Source organism: Sebastes fasciatus, chromosome 16 (assembly GCF_043250625.1).
Source record: "Sebastes fasciatus isolate fSebFas1 chromosome 16, fSebFas1.pri, whole genome shotgun sequence".
NCBI classification, from domain to species: Eukaryota; Metazoa; Chordata; class Actinopteri; order Perciformes; family Sebastidae; genus Sebastes; species Sebastes fasciatus.
In genome coordinates this window covers 12,191,482-12,203,540 of record NC_133810.1, presented here as the reverse complement: position 1 = coordinate 12,203,540, position 12,059 = coordinate 12,191,482, and the positions used below count along the sequence as shown (strand labels likewise).

The 12,059-nt window shown below is 39.7% G+C and overlaps 1 protein-coding gene across 2 annotated transcripts in view; it reads right to left on the bottom strand.

The window, feature by feature from the left end:
* The window catches only part of LOC141752270 (rho GTPase-activating protein 26-like), a 107,553-nt gene that overhangs the window by 5,006 nt on the left and 90,488 nt on the right, over positions 1 to 12,059 (bottom strand). Inside the window, exons 21-23 of one of the 2 annotated variants that reach the window (XM_074610048.1) lie at positions 2,728 to 2,763; positions 2,512 to 2,622; positions 880 to 1,014 (exon numbers count right to left, since the gene is read on the bottom strand). In XM_074610048.1, coding sequence (XP_074466149.1) covers positions 921 to 1,014; positions 2,512 to 2,622; positions 2,728 to 2,763 — 241 coding nt within the window. In that variant the 3' untranslated portion in view covers positions 880 to 920. The remainder of the gene's footprint in view (positions 1 to 879; positions 1,015 to 2,511; positions 2,623 to 2,727; positions 2,764 to 12,059) is intronic. The other variant, XM_074610047.1, reaches the window with a different exon arrangement.

The following is a 12,059-nucleotide window of genomic DNA, read 5'->3' as shown; positions in this document are numbered from 1 at the left end:
TGATTTGAGCATATTTTTGATGCTAAATGCAGTACCTGTGAGGGTTTCTGCACAATATTTATCATTGTTTTGTGTTGGTAATTGATATCCAATAATAAATATATACATATATTTACATAAAGCAAACATATTTTCCACTTCCATGTTGATAAGAGTATTAAATACTTGACAAATCTCCCTTTAAGGTACATTTTGAACAGATGAAAAATGTGTGAATAATTTGCCATTGCGATTTATCAAGGACAATCACGCAATTAATCACAATTAAATATCTTGATTGATTGACAGCCCTAATAAATTCAGTTGTTTTTGCCCCCCAAAAAAGCAAATGACTCCTCAGATCTGCAGATATGCAAAAGCAATGCATTGCACATAACTGCATCTGTTACACCCCAGTCTGCTCGCCAGCCTCTAATATTCTCTGGAGAAGTGTGCAATAAGAGCAAGTGCACATCCAAGCTTATTTTAAAGCCAGCTGTCGGGATAAAAATACACTTACAGTAACGAAAAAAATATCACACCCTATGGATTCAGGCTCCCAGTAATTAACTGCAAGGTGTCAACTAAAAAGCTTCTTCGTGCAACTCCAGTGCACCTTCCTCCAATGACAACCACACTTTATTAGACACACTTTCCTTTTCCTGTTTTCAAAGGAACCTTTAAACTTCATTGTGAAAATGGTAGTCAGGCAAAAATGATGTTCCAATTATAATTTTTGGGGCAAAATCCCTCAACTACATTTCCACAATTTCATCCCCGACAATGAAGTCCGAACTCCCAAGTCTGACTTTTCATTTTGACAGTAATTGTTTTTTGTTTTTTTCAAACACCAGCCCACATACTTTCCTTTTTTCTTTCTGCTGTCAAGTCCTGACTCACCGTTGTCAAAGATGGTCCCAGCGATGAAGGACAGCTCGGAGTTATGCTCTGCCTTGCAGGCATACAGCGCTCGAGCCTTCCTGCCCGCAATACTGGAGATAATCAGAGAGTGAGAGTGAGACAGAAGCTTCTGGGCTGATTCAAGGGAAAAAAACAGACAGCTTTCAGTTTGAAACAATGCTTAATTTAGACACCTCAAAACCACACACAGGTCATTACTTTATATGAACTGTTTTATGAGCACCAAATGGCTATATTCACAAAAGATAAAGGGTGCTTTCCAGCACGAGTCAAACTGTAATGAAGTGATCTTTTTTGGACTGTAATGGATTTCCAATTCTAGTGTTTGCCTTTTTATTTGACACACAGTGGCAATATACGTATTTCAAATTTCAGCCTACAGTTATTCTTACACGCCAGTCTTTTGTTTCCCACGTATCTTTTACACAATCAGGGTCTGCCGCAGAATCTGCAAACTGCCATGCAGAAGGTGGCGGTTGAGGGAAGGGCCGGGGTTTCGAGGGTGCAAAGCAGTGGTAAGAAACTATATTATATCAGCTTCTGCAGCAGCACCAGGACACTTATGTCCAGCACTGTATATCCGTATGGCGTATGTTGATCCACTGAGGAGCAAATTAGCTTTTAAATTCAACCTTTTCATTGCTGCTGTTATAGATTGTAATTTTACAGTCTTTAATGCACAACGTTTCTAACATGCACATGTCATATAATCTGTCACTGTCAATATGAATCCTACAGGCTGTACATACAGTATATAGACATCTTCACAATACACACTGTATACAAGCATATTTGCCCACTCCAAGGTTGATAAGAGTATTAAATACTTGGCAAATCTCCCTTTAAGGTACATTATGAACAGATCAAAAATGTGTGATTCATTTGCGATTAACTACTGTATGGACAATCATGCGAGTAATCGCGATTACATATTTTAATTGACTGACAGCCCTAATAATTATATATACGCCTATTTTTTCACATACTTGTGTCCAGTCCTGTCTATTCTTTACCTTTATTGTCCAGCCTTGTTGTCCTTGTCCCTAGCTGTTATTTCTATTTCCGTGTAAGTATACTGAGAGAGATGCAAAAACCGGAATCAAATTCCCTATTTGTGCACACATACTTAGCAAATAAATCTGATTCTGATTGGAAAGGTCAGAGGTCATGGTCCACTATATGATGGCTCCTTGAAGCTTGTAGGGAGGAAGTGTCTTGCTCATGGACACTGCAGCAGGGAAGTCACTTGGTTGAGGAGCTTTTTCTTGTTGTTCCTCATGATTTCAAAGTGAAATGGCAACAGTAAAGACTTCTGGCATGGTGAATTTTGAAGAGCTACTTAAGTAAATGATAGCCTATTAGCATATTAATAATAGCATTCAAATGATTTAGTACTTGACGAGTGCTTGAATCAAATTCCCAGGCACTCCCAACACCTCCAGAAGTGGAACGCTTGTTTGTCAGATACACCAGTTTTTTTTTTCTTTCTTTTCTTGCACACCACCTTTGCTGCCAAGAAAGAGTTTCCCAGGACAACGACAGTCTTCTAATGCTTCACTGTCATTAGTGACAAGCTGTGATTAAATCATTACACAAACAATGTGGACCAACCTGACAGGGGAGGAGTCACTGGAGGCGGAGGACGTCGGCTGTGGACTGGATGGGGCTGAGAACATCGGCCAGGAGGGAGAGCGCGGCGAGGTGGGGCTGGGAGACATTGCGCTGATGGACACAAAATGGGCAATTTATAGCATTGGCAAAAATATAGTATTATCTGCTGCGACTGTTGTTGTGACATTCTTTAATTAAAGACACATTTTTTCCTACCTGGTTGGTGTGCTTCCACGGTTCTTTGGGTTCAGCCTGGAAACACAAGATGAAATAAAAACCGAGATGAAGTAATCCATCCAGATGAATGAGCCATAAGGTTAAGCACTGAATGTTTCTGGACATGTAAAAACAAAGGAAAGCTATTCTAACTAACCTGATATTAATTTAGACATTATGTCTCAAGAGAGATTATATTACAGAGGGGGTTTCCCTTCTCGCTGTCCTCTCACTGAGGTTTGCTTACATTAGCTTTCCAGCACACAAGGAACAAATGACATGTCCACAGAGACGACCTCCCAGCTTACTTTAAAATAAAATCCAAATAATTAAGCTGCAAGGAGAAACTGACACCTTAATAGCTCTCAATGGGTGATGTGAGTCGCTTAATGTGCTCCAGCTTTGACCAAAATAACAACCTTAAATAAAGGCTAATAGCCATGATGAAGAAAAACATTACATTCTGTTGAGCTTACACAGTCAAAACAAATAGCTGACTTCACCGTAGATACACTAACAGTATAAAATGGGATTATGCCTGTTTGTTATTTAGTATATTATTATATGTCAGTATGACGAAAGATTACTGAAGTTGTTGTGATAACACGAAATTACAAGATAACAACATCTCAACTACAAAACAAATGTTAACTTGAGAATTCACATCCAACTGAATTAGTAATGTATATGTCAACTTGACCATGGAGGTAGTGGGGTGGGTGCGACTGTTATCGAAGTTCATTATGGGAATTGGCGGTCGACGATGACTTTGCTCCCCTCCCTTTGGACCTGGTTCGGACCACGCTTGGGTGTTCTTGTCAGTTCAAACTGTTTTTCAGGTGAGTGAAATCAGGTGTAAGTAAAAGTGAGTAAGTGTTTAGATATAAGTGATATATATACAAGTTTATATATGTGATAAATAAGCTGTTGTGCCATCGCAGGGTCCAACAATAAGAGCCAGCAAAAAGTTACAGTGGGCCTGTAACGTTAATTAGTGCTGTCAAAGTTAACGCGATAATAACGCATTAACGCAAATTCGTTTTAACTTGTGATTTTTAGGTAGGAGGCAGTTTTAAAGCTAGAGTGCAGAAACTAGAAACTAAAAAACCTAAGGAATCCATTGGTACCAACCATGTCATACTAGCTTGTCACGAAGACAGCTAAATAACGCTCCAAAAGGAAAAACTGGCATGGCCTTTTTCAAAGGGGTCCTTTGACCTCTAACCTCAAGATATGTGAATGAAAATTGGTTCTATGGATACCCACGAGTCTCCCCTATACAGACATGCCCACTTTATGATAATAAAGTAATAATCACATGTAGTTTTTGGCAAGTCATAGTCAAGTCAGCACACTGACACACTGACAGCTGTTGTTGCCTGTTGGGCTGCAGTTTACCATGTTATGATTTGAGCATATTTTTTATGCTAAATGCAGTACCTGTGAAGGTTTCTGGACAATATTTGTCATTGTTTTGTGTTATTAATTGATTTCCAGTAATAAATATATACTTAGATTTGCATAAAGCAGCATATTTGTCCACTCCCATGTTGATAAGAGTATTCAATACTTGACAAATCTCCCTTTAAGGTACATTTTGAACAGATAAAAAAAATGTGTAATTCATTTGCGATTAATCGCGATTAACTATGGTCAATCATGGGTTTAATTGCAATTAAATGTTTCAATCGATTGACAGCCCTACGTTAAATACATCATTTTCGGACATTGCTTCGCCAGCGACGTTACAAATTCTGCTCTACTCGCCGAGATTTCATTCCACTCTGCTTCAGTCTGTCGCCAACTGTAGCGGCGGCCGGTTTGGACACGGAGATGCGAGTGACGGCTAACGTTATCTTGACCACAGTCTTTTTCTCGGTCTTCCAAGCTCGGTCAAATCCTGTCCTCCGTGATCCCAACATGATTCTGGTACCTCGTCAAAATATGAATTAATTGCTGCATTTTGTAGTCAGCGGGGACACACAAGTAACATCAAATCAACAGGACTTACATGGTTAGAGGCAAAATTGATATCTAGATTTGGTTCATCTATCTAATGTAATTACAAAGAGTTGTAGTGGGACTCTTTCCAAGCTTAGGGAATAGTGTGTATCTACAGTAATCTAATTTCCGAATTGTCAGACAACATGATGATGTAAAATATAAGTCATTCTTCTATCTAACCAGGCTGTGTGCCTTCATCAATCCATGTCATTCCATCCATCTAATCTCATGCTGCAAGATGCCAAACACACTCTCACACACACACACACATCGACGATGTCGATCATTCAAGTCTCAGTTTCTCTCTCAGAGATGACACGCAGGCCGCCATCCATCACAGGCTGCCCTTAAGGATGAATGACGGTCTAGAGCGAGAGAAGGTGAACGACACAGACGGAGAGGCTTGTTGAAGAGTGAAACAGCGAGGCGTTATAAAAAAGGGAGAAAGCAAAAGAAAATGTATTCATAGTCAATCAAATTATGTAAAAGGCAAGACCGGGTTTTGCAACAAGCGTTGTCATAATTTTCCTTGATTGAGTGTTTTTTAGTGATTACGCAGCCCACCGCAGGAAAATCAGTCATAAACAAGGCCAGCAGAGACATGAGGAAACATAACACCCACCACTCAGCCGGGCTGTTGTGCATCACGACCGACTACATGTGTTTCAGGCTCAAAGAGGAGATTTTCAGATGCCTCTGCTTCTCCATTATTCCATTGCTCTGCCCCATATGAACTGAAATAAAAAAAAGCCTTACAGGCTGGATTATATAAGAAAAGTTTCACTTAACACTACATCTAAAAGATGCAGCCACTTGCCTGATTTTAATAACCTCTAAAGGGACACAATTACAATTTTTCTATAAGAAATCTTGTCTGCAGGCCTCCCTGCTCATGTACTGAACCGCTACGACAATCTGCCTCCCTTGTGTAATAAACGCTTCAAAACTACTTCTTGAGCCTTTTTTTCTCCTGATTCATTCACCAACACGATCTAAGATGTGAAATCAGCGGGGTGCCTACCTAATGAGTCTATTGAGTTTAAAATGCACTTTGACTGCCCCTATAATCACTGACATTTTGTTGCAAGAATTGAGCAAAATGGTGCTATTGAAGTTGCTGACGTTAAGTTGTATTCACACCGGGGTTTATGTAAGGGAAGGTGTTGAACAAGAACGCTTTCTAAGAGCAAAGTGCAGCCACGTAACCACACGGCACAGCTAGGTAGGAGTGTACGTTATTCCACCCTAATACGCAAATTGCTTAATGGAAATTACTTGATGATGGGACGCACCCAGAAGTGACGAGAGTGACTACAAAGTGCTACTGCTAATTGTGAATTATGTTTCTTTAAACGCTGCTAAAACCACATCGGTGGAGTTTCAAACCATCTAGTGAGTTCCAAAAAATACAAAACATGTCACATTTGAGTAATGATGGAAAATACATCTATATTTATGTTCGATGTAGCAGTCAATCCAAAAAAAACACGGCGTTGGTTTGAATATTTCAGCAAACGGTTTCAATGAAGTGTCCGAACATGCAGCAAAGGCAGAATATTACTCTATTCTTCTGCCAGTGTCAGTTCACTCCCTATATATATTATTTAAAGCATATAGGTGAGTTAAGGTATTGGCAGTGTTTTTTTTCTCTCTTATCTACCACTCTGCACATTACATGAACTCGTTCACATTACGGCCCTTTTTTATAACATAGACTTTCCCTTTTTTGATGACGTGAAATGTGGTTGCCATAGTGACACTGCTATATCCTGAGGCTACATTTGGTATAATCATGGTCTCTCTCTCTTTAAGAACAAACGCATGTTCCACTTCAATAACTGCACCGTTAATACAGTGACTCGTTCAATAACACAAAGAGGAGAAGTGATAAATGCGGACGCCGTAAGGAGTCCATCTGCTGATGCCAACAATGCACTCCGGCAGATAATATTGGCTATAACTCTGAGGAGGAATCACATGTCGCCAAGTGACAAATATAGACATAGTGATGGATCTGAGGTGGAAAGTTCATTCTTGACCTTGGAAACAGCAGTTGTTAAAACTATTTCACAGCACGGTACACTTGATGGCTGTTTTGCAGCTCTCCAGCGTATCACAAGGATGATGGATGTTTGCAATGACAGCATTTTGGAAATATTAGCAACATTATTAATTGAACTTTGTAAAGTGAGTGTTTTGGTTTGGAAATTCTCAACAATGTGAATGTTTTTAACTGAGTGTTCAGCAGATGGAGCTCTGACTGATATCCAAAGTGGATTGGAAACAGAACAGGAAGTGAAATCCCTTGACAGATCGTATTATTGGTACATGAGCTGCGGTACAAATAACTAGCAGCATGATACATGCTGTTTAGTATAAATAAGACATATTCAAGACATTTTACCAATATAAATTAACCCTGCAGGTCTTAACTTCTTTTCACCATACAGTACTGAATCAATTTGCTTTCTTTTTTCTCTTTAAATGTATTTCTATATTTATTTTTAGATATTTTAATTGTTTTTGTTTTTTATTTATCTACTTACCTTTTTTTCTTTCTTGCTCTCTTGTTCTGTTTGTACCACTGTGTATAAAATATTAGGGCTGTCAATCGATTAAAATAGTTAATCGCGATTAGTCTCAAATTTTTCAAGTGTACCTTAAAGGTAGATTTGTCAAGTATTTAATACTCTTATCAACATGGGAGTGGGCAAATATGTATGCTTTATGCAAATATATATATATTTTATAATTGGAAATCAATTAACAACACAAAACAATGACAAATATTGTCCAGAAACCCTCGCAGGTACTAAAAATATGCTCAAATCATAACATGGCAAACTGCAGCCCAACAGGCAACAACAGCTGTCAGTGTGTCAGTGTGCTGATTTGACTATGAGTTTCCCCCAAACTGCATGCGATTATCATAAAGTGGGCATGTCTGTAAAGGGGAGACTTGTGGGTACCCATAGAACCCATTTTCATTTACATATCTTGAGGTCCGAGGTCAAGGGACCCCTTTAAAAATGGCCATGCCATCAAAATTCAGCTTAAATTTGTAGCATTATTTAGCCTTGATACTGTATGTTGGTACCAAAGGATTCCTTAGATTTTCTAGTTTCATCTGATGCCAGTATCTTCACTTTAGCTTTAAAACTGAGCCCGCTACAACCTAAAAATCACAAGTTGCGTTAATGCGTTAAAGAAATTAGTAGCGTTAAAACAAATTTGCGTTAACGCGTTATTATAGCGTTAATTTTGACAGCCCTAATAAAATACAAAAATAATACTAATAATTGCAAATATTTGTTGGACATTTCATGGATGTACAATTTCATGAGTTGATTGCAATAAAAGTATTTAAAAACTCCCTTTCTTGTGTTTCATTTTAATGGAATTTTGCTGTATTTTAGGCCAACTTAGAGGAAAAAAAAGTTCTGGTTGTGTTCCTTATTTATTTATTAAACTGTCAGTTTGAGTGACTGCCTCAGCGATCCACCTTCTCTCTCTATTTGTCACTCACTGCTTGTCTGTCAATGCGCTCTCTCTCATCTGCTTCCTCTGTTTCAATTTCTTTCCGTCCTATCCATCTCCCTCCGACCCATTCTTCTTCTTCTCTCCCTCCCTCCAGCAGAGCTGCTGGAAGAGACCATTTCCAGCTGACAATCAAGATATCTTTGATTGAATATATAAATCAATAGTGTTGTTTTGGACTGAGTTTTCCTCTTTTCCAGATAAGACTCACATATTTGCCGGCACGGTGCCCAAAAAACAGATAAATATTACGGGTTAGGCAGTGAATCAACTTGTTTCAGGTGAATATAGTCTCCCCGTCAGACTCACAGCACATTTGACGGTTGATTTACTGATCTCTTGTCTCTCCACACTTTTCCCTAACAGGCCATCAATTCACAGTGCTACAACACACCCACACACCCCCCAGCAAAACTAACACATGCAAAGTCACACACTTCCATCGCTCACTGAAAGCGAATGCATAGACACAGGTTGAAGTTGCCAACAATGACAGCATGTATCTGAAATTTATAGACAATGCAAGTAAGCAATGATCCACATTTTTACAGCCTTGATACTAAAAAACAACATTCTCTAATTAAAGTGAAAAAAATGTGTTTACCACCAATACAGGTTTGTATTTATTGCTGATATAAATACATAAAAAAAACGTATAAATTATGCTGGTCGGCAAATAAAGCGTACAATTATTGTCCTTAACTTGATAAGTTTTCTCTTGGTGATCACATTTCTTTTTACAGTGACAAACCAATTAGAAGTGACACAAGAGGGTTGAGCTAAGTAAAAGGAAACGCTGAGTAACACATTTCTAGGTGACCAAAATCGTTACTATTAACTTTTATGAAATAAAAAAACACTGCGAAAGAGTTAAAGTTGTAAGACGGAAACATGGACAACTCCCAGACCGGACAAAGCCGTGGTAGCGACCTGTCAATCACAAGGTAGCCCCGCCCTAAAGCACACCCTGCTTTATTGGTCAATTTGACTCTAAATGGGACCATAATTTACTAAATGAACATCATGCTGTATTGAAAAAGACTTGAAACTAGTGATTGAGACCATAAACTCATGTTTACAATGTTTACTGAGGTAATAAATCAAGTGAGACTTCTAAATAATCGGACTTCTTTTTGCAACCAGAGGAGTCGCCCCCTGCTGGCTATTAGAAAAAATGCAAGTTTAGGGCACTTCCACATTGACTTCACTTTTCCCGTTGGTTTTCCCCTTTGGGAAGATCCCTTAAGCTTGGAATGTATCGTCTGTTGCTTAAAGGCCGTTCGCAAAATAAAACTGCATGACCTGCATGAACTGCAAATATCAAGTTTGGACTCCAAAAAAAACACAAGGGTGCAAACAGCTCGCTGAAATATTTCAGTAATGAGCATCATAAATTGGAGTTTATGCCATTGTCACAGAGGCATAATTGAGCCCAACATTATCTCTATGCTGTCACAATGAGAGCGAGACGCTGTGAATTACAGCAGTACAGAGGACTGGCAAGAGGTTAGACAAGTTAGGTTGGTTAATAAACTGTGCTGCTTCTTTCCTCAGTGTGTACTTCTATCTATATACGAATGATGACGTGAATATACTGCATGACTTTTCATCTTTTTACGGTACGGCTGAACACATTTACCCTAAATTCACAAAATAATTGACCACAATGGCAGAGAGAAGCAGGCCTTTATTTGGCCTTTTATTCCTACTGCCCCTCCAATTTTCCAGTTAATGCAAACCCAAAGTCAAATTCCTTGTATGTACACAAACTGATCAAGTTGTAACACGTAGCCACACTCGTGACTCGTGCAGCTTGAGATGGTGGTCGGCGTTACATGAACTCCTAACAGACTAATTATATTTACAGCGTTGCAGGCGGGAGGGCAAGCCGCTGAAGGAGGCAGAACAGAAAATGTCAGAGAGAGGAAATCTATCCAGAACTCTCTCTGAACTTAATGCCTCCAGCAAAACCCTACTATAAAACTATCCAGTGTTAACCGGGTTGCAGCTTTTAAAACCCATTTCAAAAGTTTAATCCCCCATGAGCGACTACTGCCAGTGCTCAGTGTAATATCTGAAGATCTAAGAGCGTGAGAGAGAGACACACATATTATGTCTGTATTGTGCTGAAGGCAAAAAAAAGAAAAATAAATGAGAGAGAATATCAAGAAGCAGCTCATCAGTAAAAGCAGAGCCGTGTAACCTGTCTAACAGTGCATGTCAGTGAGTGTAAACGGGTGTTACGCTGCGGGGAGGAAATATTTCTAAGACAGGTTTCCTCCAAACTTTCTAGTAACACATTTTTCAGCTTCTCAGCCATGGAGTGTTTGTGGGGTTTTTCAGTGGGGGTAATTAACTTTTACAGCTCTCTTTCTCTCTTTTTTACTCCAAACTCTCTCCATCCAACGCTTGCTCTTCACTTCTCTTTTGCCTTTTTCTCTCAAATGCCAAACAGACAGGAGGAATAAATAAAAACTCAGACTTTCCCCAAGGGACACAAGGAAGACGTTTTGCCATTTACGCTTTGACCTTAGTCAAATCAGGTCCACGGTCAAGTCCACGGGGTCAGCAGTCGTATTAATCACATATGCTAGTGCAGTGGTTCTCAAACTGTGTGACTGGAATTTTGTCCCTTAAATGCCCCATTCAACTATTTCATAAAGTACCCATTTGAAGAACAATTTTTAAATGTTCTATCAAGTAATACTATTTTAAAAACAACTAAACGTGGAATTTCTACGCCTCGGTCCGCGCACCATTCCATCCTCTTTCCTTCGCATCAACCCAGACACTGACCATAAGACAAAAAAGAGGATTGCTCGCTGAAAATGGACTTTGCAGACTTGCCCCAATGATATCTCCTGGTTGTGGGTAGCAAAGGAATACCCAAATATTGGTTTCTATTTTATCATCATTCCCTAACACATTCTTATGCGAGCTGGGCTTCTCGTCGATGACGTTTCAAGTAAAACAACAGAAGGGAGTGCTTGTATGTGGAGCAGGACAAGCGAGTGAAACTGTCCTATGTCCCATCTCAGATCCAGACACTCTCAGAGACACACATTAGTCATTAATTGGCCCTTCCTATGTAAGTAACAAAACTAGAATTACTGCCTAGCGATGTATGCCTCCGCCAACCAGTCAAATACCAGTTAACATCCACGTCTGTCCAAAATGTCATCACTTCATAATTTTTTCCTATTAGACATTTCTGTGACATTGTCATAATTAGCACATGAATTCTTGAGTTATGGCCAAAAAGCTTCTTTTGTGAGGTCACAGGGACGTTGACCTTTGACCACCAAATTATAATCAGTTCCTCCTTGAGTCCAAGTGGACGCTTGTGCCAATTTTGAAGGAATTCCCTCCTGGCGTTCCTGAGATATTGCGTTCACGTCAATGGTTCGGACAGACAACCCAAAACAAAATACCTACGGCCACGGCTCTCCCCGGCACGGAGGCATTAAACAAATATACTACGATTAATAGCCCTTCCAAATAGGGGTGGGTGATACATCGAATATAGTCCATGTATCGCGGCTCGTCCCACGCACGGTGTATAAAATGACTATATCGCGAACTACAAATTGTCATGTAATGTTTTTAAGCCACCCTGCCGGCAGGAGACTCGCTTTGGCATTTCCTTTCTCTCCCTCCGGCTCCCTCTCAGACACACACACATACCTCACAGACTCCGCGCCCGAGTGTGTGTGTGACGTATGCGGCCGGCGTGTATTTGTATTTGGAGGCAAGCAGCGAAGAGAGGAGGAGCCCGGAGGAAGCGGAAGAAC